Below are 13,584 nucleotides of genomic sequence, written 5' to 3' on the forward strand. Positions count from 1 at the left end.
CTTAGTCCGAGGAGTGCAAGGAACAATTCGGACAATGTGAAATGAGCTTGGAAACAGATTCATCCCCAGGGCCTCCAAGAAGGAACACAGCCCTGACCTGCTGGCACCTTGATTTTGGTCTTATGAGACCCGAAACAAAGAAACCAGTTGAGTCAACTTGGACTTCTGACCTACAGAACTGTGAGATAATAAATGGGTGTAGTTTTAAGCCACTAGATATGTGACAATTTGTTATGGCAGCAATAGAAAACAAATATAATAAGGTTTTGAAGTCCCCTTGATAACCCTAGGAGGTAGGTACTATTATTATCCCCGTTTTACAGATGAGGAGATGAAAGTACAGTGAGAAAAGGCTCTTAGAAAGTCTGCAGGTGTGAGCCTTCAGAACAGTCATACTTGGTGGAAGTGTTTGCTACCAAGTTTATTTGCAGGTGAAAAGCACATTTACAAAACATATTTTGTACAATCAAGTCTTTACTGCCCGCACACACTGGGGGGCTAAGGAAGACCTAGTCCTTCCAACAGCTATAAACAGTCCTGGATAATGAGTTTATGAAAAACACTTTCTCTTCCTTCAGCAAACAAAATTATTTATGAATCTGTACAGTTCAGCAATAGGGAGCAAAGGGAAAAAAATTACCTCAAGGAAAGCAAACAGCTTCTTTCCTGGTGGGATCCGTCATCTTACAGACATGAAATATTCATATCAGAGATCTTATATTTCAAGAGGAATGGGTTATATATCAGAACTACAACAATAAACATTTTATTTGTCACTAATGGGGAATCAGAAGATTCCCTTTGGACACCAGAGTTCTTGAAAAGATTCTGCTGTTTCAGAGCACATCAGTGCTAAGAAATTCTTTAGAAACCCAGCAACTATAGCCCAGACTTTTGGAGATCAGGGTCAGCAAGACTCCCCTCTCATCTAATTAACCCTCAAATTTCATATTATATCCATTACCGCCTCTGGATTTCCTCCCCAATGCTCCACTCCAACACTTGAGAGCTGTCCAAGGACTGTTCTGATTTTAAGTCACGGCACAGATCCCCAAGTACTCACCTTCCATTGAAGGATCTGACTCCTGGACTTTAAGAACACAAGGGTTTTGAGAAACAAATTTAGGGAAACCAGCTATTCTCCTGAGACCAACCACTCTGTGCCTCCAGCTCGAAGCCGACAGCCCCAGGACGAGGAATAAGGCTGATAAATAATGAATCAGCATCTTGCTCAATTGGTGGGGTTTAAATGGTTTTAAATTCTTTTCAGGTGAAAAATTACCACAATTTTGTGCTCATGGCAGATTTCAAAGGGAGACTTGAAGCAGAAAATCTTTAAGGGACCCTTGCAGAGCCAGAAGTTCTTTTCAGGCTGATGTACATAAAATATTTAGGAATCGGGGCTGTGGAAGGACTGAAGAAGCCTTTCCCTGGGCCTGGAAAAAGGTCATTTCTTAAGCTCATTCCTGAGGTCCTGCAGAGACTGGCTCTATCCCCTATATACATGGCTGGCTGGAATCAGCAGCAGCTCTGGGGGACCTGGGGTATCAGGTAGGTGTCCAGCTCCTGGCACTGGTAGAGGGCTACGCTGTCCAATACCCACTCTCGGGTCACCACAGGTGCTTCACACATCTGCCCGATGACTGGGGACAGAGAACACAGGCAGAGATTAGTGTCAATTCACATTTCCCCAGACCAGACTCTAGTCAATCTACTCAGGGCAACTGGTTGGATGAGTTCTTAAGAGTGACTTAGGCAGGAGCAATATCACTGATCTTCAGCAGTGCTTCAGGACATAGAACCTTACTCAAAAGCCTGAGGACTGACTGCTGGTGAAAGCCTACAGCTTCTGGCAACTTTATTAACATAAGCTCCAATCTGTTAAAGGAAAAGTCACCAGAGAGAGCAAAACAGCATTGCAATTTAATGATGTGGAAACATGTTTGCCATATCTTAAGTGAAAAAGCAAAACAGTATGATGAGCATGATCACATTTGTATAAAATATATGTGTGTACATACGTACACAGCCAGGCCTGGAAGAATTTTCTGGTGATCATCTCCAAGTGGTGGGATTGCTGGGATTATTTTGTTGTGTTTGTGCTCATTTATATTTTATGTGATTAATTTTCATATTTAAGCACCCCCCCACCCCAGTGGAAACAGTTCATGCACTACTTTTATAATGCAAAATAAGCAAACAACAAAAAAGTTTTAAAAGGACATTTTAGCCATTCATTCGTTCATTCAACAAGTATTTACTGAGCACCTAGAATGTGCTGAGAACTATGTTAATCAAGCACTGGGTGACCTGTGTTGAATCAAACTCTTCCCACCCCATATGATGCAGGTACATGCCTATGGCCTTCCGGAGCCCCACACAGGTGCACCATCCACTCCAGTTGATCTAAACAGGACATTTAGACCTAAAATCACCACAGTAATCTGCACACTTAACCTGGGCCCTCTACCCCATACTCCTCTGGATGAAGGCTTACAGCAAGACTCACCATGGAAGCCACCGCCCTCTGTCCAGGCATCCGGCTGCATGACCACAATTGGTTGAGTACCCTGCACCCCCAGAAAGGAAACAGCATTGAGGGTATCAGAGCAGGACTTTTGTGACAGTCACTTCACCATTTCTTGATAGTTTGCTGAAGCAGACTACTCTGGGGGCAACCACACAAAGGAGGGGGAAGGGCACATGTCAAAAAGGAAGGGTCAGAGGGAAAGAGCCTTCCCTGGGTCTGTTTAATACTTGTAGCTCTCAAGTCCTTACTTTTCCCTTACAGATGGAGTCTTCTGGCACAGGTACGTGGTCAGAGAAGGGTCAGGGTGAAGTGAGGCTTCTAAGACTACACTGGGGGTTTCATAGGGACTGAAAGGTGCTGCCTTGCTTAACCTCAGGACAGAATATTGTGTCCTCCCCCGACAGGGCACCAAACACTTACCTGGCTGAGGGTGAATGATGAGGGCTCCTTCACCACAGAAGCCCCACACAGATGCACCATCCGCTCTAGTTGATCTAAATAAAACATTTAGACCTAAAATCACCACAGTGATCTACATATTTAACTGGGCTCCCTTCCCCACACTCCTCTGGATGAAGGCTTACAGCAAGACTTCTCAGTGGGACAGTCCCTGTTTCTCTGCTCCAAAGGGACGGAAAGGCCTTAAACTACAAATTCTAAGTCAATTTGCTACGGATATGCTACCTACTTTGGTTATCAGTCCCCATAAGGCCACTTGGTAGATAAGGTCTGAAAGTCAAAGGAAACACTTGGAAAGAAAGAAAAAAAAAATCAAGGATCTCATTTCCATTAATTTGCTGAACTGCTGGCTAAGACACTCTGAAAAAATACCTACCCGCCATCCCTCCTTCCTTGCCTAATTCTGTGTTGGTAATTGATAATCACAGCCACTGACAGCACCATACTTGGTGGTAATTACTGTAAATGTCAAGAGATGGGAAGATAATTGATTCAGTCAAGAAAAAATACAAGTCATCCTGGACAGAGACTCAGCCCATCAGTGGGGAAAGGCTATATGCTGAGCTGGAATCAAATCACTTGAAAAAATCAGAAGAGATCTTAGAGATGTTCCACTTGGACCTGGAAAAGCAGAACTGACCACTGGGTGGCTCTTGGTCACCTCTGGGTTCTCTTTACCATCAGCCCATTTCTGAGGATTGCTGAGGTGCTCCTGTTTGGCTGAGTGAACCGAGGTCAGTTAACTCACCGCCAAAATGATAGCTGCTAGAGACCCTCGTTTTCATTATACCAAAGTACAAAAACCCTGAGAAAGCTTTGAGTGGCACTTGGAAATTTTATGAACACCCAATCAATAACCAATAAAGAAGACAGAAGCAAAATTACTTTGCCAGGTTCTCTTGCTGCCACTCATCTGTCCCTGACCAGACTTCGGGGGAGTAAGAGGACCTGATCCTGGGGGCAGAAGTGGGTACAGAGGCAAAGGTGGGTAGCCTTTGTTTGGAAAAGAACGAACCAAATCTAGACACACCCCAGGGCCTCAGCGCCTCACAACTTCCGAGCTGAGCCACATAGCACTCCTCAACATAACATCACATTCAGTGTCAAATTTAATTAGAAAATGTTCATCAAGAGTCTTCCTCTGCTCTGGGCCTATGTGGGGCCCCAGGCCCACAGGGCTTATGCAGCTGTTGTGCTTTCATCTCTGTATCAAATGAAGATGGTTTAGGAGAAGCAGAATTCTTTCTTGACATTTACAAACCCAAAAGGTATCTTCTCTCTAACTTATTATTTCCCCCCTTTCTTAGACCAAAGGGCAGTAAGAGCAGCTCTATCCCACTGAGCACAGAACATATTGTGTCCTAGATCCTAACTCTTCACTGCCTTCTAGCTCTTGAGAAGGGGCACAGGGCTAGTTTTTTTGCCATGGGCTAATATTTTGGTGCAGTTTTGTCTGATGAGTGGTAGAGAAATAGAATAACCTCTGGAATATCTCACCCATATGAGGGAACCCCCATTAAGATGATGACGTAGGGGAAAGGCTGGTGCTGGATTCGGCAGTTCTCCCAGTCTCTTACCTGTGGGCATATTGGTAAAGGGTCCATAGCAACAGATTTCTAAGCCCTTGAAGATCTGGGAGAAGAGAGGGACAGAGGGGTGGAGAAAAAGAAACATTAGTTATAAAAGATATGGGTTTTTATAAAAAGCAATATAGAGACTCAAAAATGAAGAACTTTCCTTTTTTTAAAAAAATTTAAAAATTTTTATTGGATTATAGTTGATTTACAGTGTTGTGTTAGTTTCAGGTGTACAGCAAAGCAAATCAGTTATACATTTACATATATCCACTCTTTTTTAAGATTCTTTTCCCATATAGGCCATTACAGAGTATTGAGTAGAGTTCCCTGGGCTATACAGCAGGTTCTTATTAGTTGTCTATTTTATATATAGTAGTGTGTATATGTCAGTCCCAATTTCCCAATTTATCCTTCCCCCGACTTACCCCCTGGTAACCATAAGTTTGTTTTCTACATCTGTGACTACTTCTGTTTTGTAAATAAGTTCATTTGTACTCCCCCCCCCTTTTTTTTACGATTCTACATATAAGCGATATCATAAGAACGTTCCTTTTCTTTACCACCTGATAATTTCTGCTGCTACTTCCCAGAGACAATCAGCCCAATGTCCAAAACACTGATGGATTTTAGACTTTTTTTCATGTGTGTATGTATTTGATCTACTCTGTAGTCATTCTTTGTCATTCAAGGGCTGGGCATCCCACCTTGCCACCAATCAGGTCCAGGCTCTTCCCTGATGACCTCTGCAGGTAATTTTACTTCTCGTTAGAGACAAGAAGAAAAAAATTGGTCCTCCTTTACGTTTAATAAAAGGCTTGGATGGCAAGAGATTCAAACTATCAGCTGAAGTTTGATGTTTATCCAGATTTGATATATACATCAATACTAACCCTGACCCTAACTGGCAGAGAGGTCTATGTTTATTTTATGTGTACCTGCTACACAGGTACACATAAAATAAATGTAGATGGCTACATCATCTGCTACAGTATGATCTGGGAAGAAAGTCACTGAATCTTCCTGGGCCTCTAGTCTTTCATTTGTAAAGTTGTTAGAATAATCAATTTTTCTCCTGTGTGAAAACTTCTATAATGTGCCAGGAAACTATGGTATTGTCATTAAGAGCTCAGATTCTGGAGGCAGACTAGTTCTAGTTGGGTTCAGCTTCTAGTTGGGTTCACAACTAGCTGTGTGAGCTCGGGCAATTTACTCAACCTCTTTGAGCCTTAATTTTCTCATCTATAAAATAGGCATAATTATAGTACACGCTTCCCAGGGTTGCTGTAAAATTGTTAATTAGTTAAGATAGGGTCGAGTGTTTGGAGCAGTCCCTGGATATAATGAATATTACACAGATGTCAGCTATTGATTATCAATCACTTTCTCTTCTGTGCTTCCACAGACAGCCTGGGTACATCACCTCACAGCACTTACAACACTGCTGTAGAGAAAGACACCACCGTGAAGTAGAAAGAGCAAAGGTTTTAGATTCACATCTGTCTCAAATCCCAGCTCTGCCATTTATCAGCTAAGATTTGCACCCTAGAATGAAACCCAAATTATATAACTTCTCTAAACCTCTAAGCTCCCTCATTCATAAATCGGATAATAGAGTTGGCCCACTGGCCTACTGTATCCAACAAGTTCCACATCCGCAGATTCAACTAAACTGCCAGTGGAAAATATTTGGAAAAAAAAAACTGCCAATGGAAAATATTTGAAAAAAAAAATTTTCTTCCAGAAAGTTCCAAAAAGCAAAACTTGAATCTGCTTTTTGGCAACTATTTACATAGCATTTATACTGTACTAGGTCTTAGAAGTAATCTAGAGTTGATTTAAAGTATATGGGAGGATGTTACATTCAAATGCTATACCATTTTATAAAAGGGACCTGAGCATCCTTGGATTTTGGTATCTGCAGGGGGTCCTGGTACCAATCCCCCAAGGGTACTGAGGAATGACTGTACTTATTTACTTTGTTGGGCTGGAAGAACTAAAAAAAACCTATATGAATGCACCTACTTGGTATTCTAGCAGTGTAAGAGGCCATCTTGTAAGGCCCCTTACAAGATGAGTGAGACCATCTCCACGAAGTGGGCAGGAATGCAGAGGGGTGGGTAGGTTTTTTGCCAACATGGGGGAGGAGGGCTTTACCTTCCTGTCCTGGGATTCTCTTGCTCGCTTTGGGCCTTGATGGTTTCTTCCATTGACAACATCGCCTCTGACTTCAAAATCATGCTGAAAGAAACCAAGCCCAAACCACAGGGGTCAGAGAAAGAGAAGCCTCCTTCAATGGAAATCGAGGAGATATGTCATATTTAAGGAATCAAATATTGCCAGGCAATTTGAACCCTACCTCCCCCAAAATCATCTTTTCTGGTGGACGGCATGAAATGACCAGCATCTCAGCTGCTGAAATCAATTCACTGAAGCAAATCTTTGCGGGCAGAAACTAACAATTGGCTTTTCACCTCACTGGGACTTAATGTATTTTAATTTTCAACATCTGTCTCCTCTCAGAACATTCACTTAGTATTTAAACTGCTAATACTGTGCTGTTATAAAGATAACTGGAGAATTCCTGATCTCTTAAATCAATGTGTATTACCATCTAAAGAAATAAGGGCTTCTCAGATTTCCATTGAGAGATTTACAGTTAATGAAACCAATATAATAAAATATACATTTAATACACTGAAGAAAGTAAGAGGCTTTTCATAATCACTCTTTAGACTGGTCAAGGCTGGGAGAATAAAGAATAATAGGATTTAGGGAGGTAAGAGGTTTGGGGAGAATTCTGGGGAAGAATGCTTGGAAACAATTCTTACTGAAACTCAGGTTGCAGGGGAGACCACATCTGTTGCCAAGAGAATTATGAAGAATAATAAAGTCATGGGTATAACCACAGGTTGTTATTAGGTGAAAGAGCTCTCTTAATATTTCCTAATCACGTAAGTGAGAAGAGTCTAGTGATAAACATGTCATCTATTTGAAGATGACCCTCAAATTTATAGTCCTGATTGTACCCCTGTGCCTACTAACCTCTCTACCCGGAGGTCTCATATAAATCCCTAAATCCATGCATCTAAAACAGAGCTCTTGATTCTACTCCTGCCTCCTGCTCCCCAGCCTCCCAGGATGCTCCTCCCCCATGTCTTCCTTATCTAATTAACATCACTAACATCCACTTCATTGTTCAGGCCAAAAATCTAAGCGTTACCCCAATTCCTGTCTTTAACTCATCTTCCAATTTAACCTATTAGTAAGTCCTATCTTCCAAACATCTCAAACCAAACTCTTCTTACCATCTCCAGGTCTCATTACCCTAGGAATAAAATTCAGATTCCTTACCACGACTTACACCAAATCCTACCTGATCTGGCCCTTGTCTATAACCTTCTCCAACCCCTTGTCTAACCTCTGCTGCCTACATATGATTCACCAATTACAACTCTCCAGTTATACTGGCTTGTTTTTCTTTAATAAACCAAGCTCATTCCCATCTTAAGACCTTTATGCTTGCTATTCTGCCTATAACATTTGTTCCCTACATTTTCCAAGGCCGATTCTTTCTTGTCTTTTAGGTCTCAGCTCAAGCTTTTCAGAAAGCCTTCTTGGGTCTCCTTACCTAAATAGTCAACCTCTGTCCCCAGTCAACCGCCAGTCTGTTGTTCTGTATATTTCTTCATAGTGTTTATTGGTATTTTAAACACATCTTTATTTATTATGCATCTCCCCTCCACAGAACATGAATCCCACCACAGCAGGGACCTATCAGTCTTATTTACTGCTGTATCCCTGGTGCCCAGCACATAGTAGGCTCCCAATAATATAAGTCACTGAATGAAAGTTAAAACCAACAGAAACATCAATTAATTAATTATGAATATGCTGAATAGTGCATAATAGTTTAAAACTGCTTTCGCTAATTTTATTTTGCCTGATCTGTTGTCACCAGCAGCTCTAAGATGGCTGTTCTAAAATTATTCCTCCTCCTACGCTCTATCTTATTTACCTCTCACTGTTCTCAGTATCAGAGTAAAATCTCTTTGAAGGAATCGGATTTCTAAACAGATACATTTGCATATTAATATGAAGGATTCTTTTCAACTGTGAAAGAGTTTTCTACAAAGGTGTATGCATGTAAGATTTAGGTGGGCCTGTTTCTCCCTAGTTGTGGCGCTCAGGTTCACTAGTTGCGGCACACAGGCTTAGTTGCCCCACCGCATGTGGGATCTTAGTTCCCCAATGAGGGATCAAACCTGCGTCCCCTGCACTGGAAGGCAGATTCTTAACCACTGGACCACCCGGGAAGTCCCTGCTCGCATAACTCTTGATGATCCACATCATCAAGGAAAATCTTCAGAAAGTAGTGCAAGGCAGGAAGCAGATAAATTTTCGTGACTCAGTATGACTCAATGGCACCAAGTCTTTCCGATTAGTTTGTAAAACAGAGTACCTACCTCATCCAGCATCCTTCTTTCTTTAATAGACTGGGTCACCCCTAAAGAGATCACAGAAAAGACAGGTCACACAAGAGCAGAAGACCTCCTTTCATGGAGGTAGATGGTGAAGTGATTCACATAAGAGTGTGGGAGAAATAACACTGAATAGAGGTCCTCTCTCTATAAAGCCACAGCTCCTTAATAGATTTCCTTCTGGAGACACCGTTGATGCTTAATTTAAACATTATAAGAGTGCCTGCTGCACATGGATTTCTGCCTACAATTAAATAAATCCCTAGTTCATATGCTAACATTACCAGGAGCAGATTAGGTCCTATTAGTTATAAAAAGAAATATATTTTCCCCCACATCACCAGCTATCTGAACAAAGAGCTATGCATTAAAGATAAAGCTAATTTAGTGTTACCACAAAAGACCTTTTCGTAATTCAGATTCAGCATCAGCAAAAATCTTAGGTGTTAAAATGTTAGGTGTCAAAATGCAATTCTGAGGTGTTAAAGGGAGGAGGGGAGAAATTATATGGTACTTACAAAAATAGCTAACTACCCATCTTCCTCCTGCAATTCCCAGAAAATATTTCAGTGTCCGTTCACACACAAACTCAGTATCTGCAGAATGGAAAACATCCAAAGGATTAGAAGTTGAAAACAAAATCAGGAAGGGCTGCCATAAGAAGCTAAAGCGCCCCAGCTCCTTATGCTACTTGAGATCAGTCTGGATTGATGATTCCAACACCCCTGGTGATAGACTCAGAGGCTGGAAGCACCCTTAATTCTAACCAGCAGGTGTGGATCTTAGGAAGTCTGGAGAAGGCTGATATGAAGTTAAGACCACAGGAAATGCCTGCCCTATCTTCTAGATGCCAAGGCCAGCTAAAGATGTCTGTCATTGTGCTCAAGGAATTACCCATGTTGGTAGTATTGATACACGTGGACGGGGAAGATCTACTTTACTGGATGACGATATGTGAAAGGAAAAGAAAACAGTATTGTTGAAATCCTAAATTTGCAATGTCAATGCAAGTGATGAATTTTCACCCCCAGAACTTCTACTTGGGGAATCCTAACCCCCAATTCTTAATTCCCCTGCAAGGCAGAAAAATATAGTATTTTCATAGTTTTTCTCTTTTCAACGTATTTCAGAAAGCAGTAGCTGAAGAATCACTTCTGCTTATTTTTTAGTGTTTTAAAGGCCCGTTTGAAGGACTAAGCAAACTCAGGAAAGAACACTTAGTTTTAAACAGGAGAAATGTATTTAACTATATCCTAAACACAGTAGGCCATCTGCCAGTAGTAGCAACAGGCATTCTCCCTAACCGAATTCTTCACAAATTTAAAAAAATCTTTTCTCTTTCTTCACAATTTTTAAAGCTTTTTGTTTAACTGTTGTGAAGGTTGACTTAATAATATGCTTTAGACTCAGAAATCTTAGCTCATTTTTAGTTTAAAAGTAGCAAATGTACTGCCTTTGAGTTTAAACACTGAAGCTACTTTAGATTTAATTTGCATTTTAAAGTTTTCTTTTCACCTATCAGCAGCCTTGATCCAAACCCATAGCTTAAGATATATTCAAGTTTAATGACATTCATCTCTAAAACAGTTTAGTTCATGGTATCTTGTTTTGGCATCGGATTCCTGTGAGCATTATCCTCTGACCCTGTAGTGTGATCTTTACACAGTAGAAACCTAAGCTCTTAGAGGTTCTAAGGCAGCATGTCCCTGCCAAGGAGTCTGGACCCTATGCTCAAGAACCTTCAGCTGTATGAACAGAAACACCCTGGAGAGGACCAGAGAGTCCATTTTGTTAGGAAGGTTTTGAGAGTTGAGCTTCAATCTACATCTTCTGTGTGCCATAGGCACCAGTCTTTGCTTTCTGGAGCCCATGAGTGAGCCTAACTCCTCCAGATAACAGCTCTTCAGATATTTCAAGACACTTGTCTTGTTCCCTTAAGTCTTCCCATTCCTTCATTTGTCCTTCAAATGACATTGCTTTGAATTCCTTTTCCCCATTTCCTTCATCTACCTCTGGATAAACACTCTCCAGTTGTCAGGGACCAGCATGAAAAGAAAGCATGGTGCTCAAAACAGAGCACACACCTTCCAGGTGTTCGCTCCAGTGGGGGTGGGGTGGGGTGTCGGGATCGTCACCTCACTTGATCTGGGCATTAGGCTTGTATCAATAAGGCCCAATTTCAAATGAGCTTTGTTAGCAGTCCTGAAATGTTTACTCAGATTTAGCTTACAGTCAACTAAAAGCCTCCGAGGTCTCCCTTGTCATCACACAAGTCATACTTAAGATTTAAAAAGGGGAAGGTGTAGGACAAATGAATTTTTCCCTTCACATTTTTCTTTTTCATACGCTAGGCTATCTCAGAGCTGATAACTGGACTCGTTTCCTGTAAAACTCTCAACCACACTCAAAGTAGGTGTTGGAGTGGAGTGAGGACATGGAGCTAGGGTTTCCAACCACCCAGATTTTGAGTGAAGACTCACTTCTGCTCATTCCCCTCTTTGCCCCATTTGTTCCTCCAGGACTCAGGCTCTGCCTTCCCAGGAAGCCCTCACACAGTGTAGTCCAGACAGGGTGGACTAGGAGAAGTGATTCATCGTTCTGGCTCACCACTCTCCAATCTTAACCCAAAATAAAAGGGGGTCAGGAAATAGCAAAACTATTATTTTTCTTTCATCAAGCAATAACTGATTGACTATTGGAAGACGGTCACCCACGCTACGCTTAACAAACACGCCCATTTCTTCATGTAGTTTTATGCAACAGATACAGCATATTCTGTAAAGGCTCTTGGTGTACCTGTTTTCATAATGACATGAGTAGTCTCTTCAGTAATTAGATTAGTTAAAGTGATGTGATGTTTTCTGGCAAACTTGTGCACAAGCACCTGAAACCAAATCAAATATTACATTATAATAAATTACATCTAGAAAACAGCTTGAGTATTAGTTATCCAAGCTTTGAACCTCCATTTTTCTCACAAAAGGTACATCCTTTTTATTCTAATATGAAGTTTCAAAATAAATAGTAATTTAATAAAAATTATGTACAAATCAGAGGAAGAAACTCTAAAATAGTCTGTGCTAACAGACATGGAATTATAACCAAGGATTCAAAATAATATTAATTTTCCTTTTAATAACAGATATCATTTGATTTCCTAAGACAGTTTCTTTCCTACTATACTATAGTTTAGATTTATCAGCCTACACTTTATAAGCTGAGAGGTAACTTGCCTATACAGAAAGTTATGCTCAGATATGTGGCTTAAGAACTAGATTCAACCTGCTGACAGTTTCAAAACGTTCAAGTCAAGATGCTTCTAAAGGTCAGTACAAAAACTATCAATTCCTCTGAAGGAGAAGGATTGGAAGAGACTCATATTCTTCACAAAAGAAATCTAGAGCCTTCTAGCAATTATCTATCAACCAAATAAAAAATCAATAGGCAGTAAAAGAAATTAACCAGATCCATTATAGACACATTTGACATAATCAGCAGCTACTGCTTGGTAAATAACTTTGTTTACCAAGGGCCATCATTTACTAGCCATCACCACCCACGCCAGTATTTATGTGCCGCACAAGATTGCAATGGAGGGTGGGCTGTCTTTCTTTCATGCTGCCTCACTCCATACTGCCACAGGGCACTGAAAAAGGCAAGCTGGAGAAGCTAATGACATCCTCCCCCTTCTGCCACTGCCCTTTGCCAGGATCATTAGCAATTCTGAACTGATTAATTGCTGAAATCCCAGCCTTGAAACAGCGTTCAGTTAGAAGAGCAACTGCTGAAAAGATCATCTTAATATGGTCTTCGGAATTAATCATGTGTAATACAGTCAGCAGCTTTCATAATAAATTTACCACACTTCGGCAAGTCTGAATAGAGCTGAAAAGTTTTCTTCTTTGCTTGTTTAAAGACAATATGTACCCAAGCCACTTAGAGTCTCATTTGCAGTTCAGGATTGCCCATGGCAAGAAAGATTAGATCATTTTAGCCTTCTCAGAAAAGCTGATCTCACAAAACAAAGGAATAAGGAATGCTAATTTTCAGTGAATAAATGGGAATTTTAGATGTGTTGGCAAAAGATCAAGAGCAATATAAACAGACATAGGTATGAATTTTTAGAGCAAATAGCTGTCTGGGCACATGGTTGTGAGATGAGAATTCTGGCATTATTGATGAGAATTTATTTATTCATTGTATCTACTAGGGCAGACACAGCTTACTTTGCCTTTCTAGTAGTGGAACACATCTGGTCACAGAGGTCATGCTGAGCTGCTAACCTATAGAGAAGCTAGGATGAGAAATGGTTCCTATTCCAGGAAGGATATATTAAGAAAGATACTTAAGAATGACTGAATCATTTCTCAGTGTGCAATAAATAGCATCCACTATTGAATCTTTTTGATACTCTGGTGTGTTATCATGGTTTTAAAGAAATCTTCACTCAATTAATGATTAATTAATGGTGATTAATTAAGGGGAGATAAATTTCCTATGATGTCTGAAATCTATGCTCAATCCAAGTAGAAACAAAGTT

General features: G+C 40.7%; 1 protein-coding gene across 8 annotated transcripts in view; it reads right to left on the reverse strand.

The window, feature by feature from the left end:
• Positions 1-406: 406 nt before the first annotated feature.
• Positions 407-13,584, reverse strand: part of BRCA1 (BRCA1 DNA repair associated) — a 59,650-nt gene continuing 46,472 nt past the window's right edge. For all 8 annotated transcript variants that reach the window (XM_082372842.1, XM_082372840.1, XM_082372836.1 and 5 more), the window contains 8 exons: positions 11,841-11,928; positions 9,563-9,640; positions 9,030-9,070; positions 6,721-6,804; positions 4,567-4,621; positions 2,951-3,024; positions 2,510-2,570; positions 407-1,643 (listed from right to left, as the gene is read on the reverse strand). In XM_082372842.1, coding sequence (XP_082228968.1) covers positions 1,519-1,643; positions 2,510-2,570; positions 2,951-3,024; positions 4,567-4,621; positions 6,721-6,804; positions 9,030-9,070; positions 9,563-9,640; positions 11,841-11,928 — 606 coding nt within the window. In that variant the 3' untranslated portion in view covers positions 407-1,518. The remainder of the gene's footprint in view (positions 1,644-2,509; positions 2,571-2,950; positions 3,025-4,566; positions 4,622-6,720; positions 6,805-9,029; positions 9,071-9,562; positions 9,641-11,840; positions 11,929-13,584) is intronic.

Source organism: Balaenoptera borealis, assembly GCF_965194805.1.
Source record: "Balaenoptera borealis genome assembly, chromosome: 20".
NCBI classification, from domain to species: Eukaryota; Metazoa; Chordata; class Mammalia; order Artiodactyla; family Balaenopteridae; genus Balaenoptera; species Balaenoptera borealis.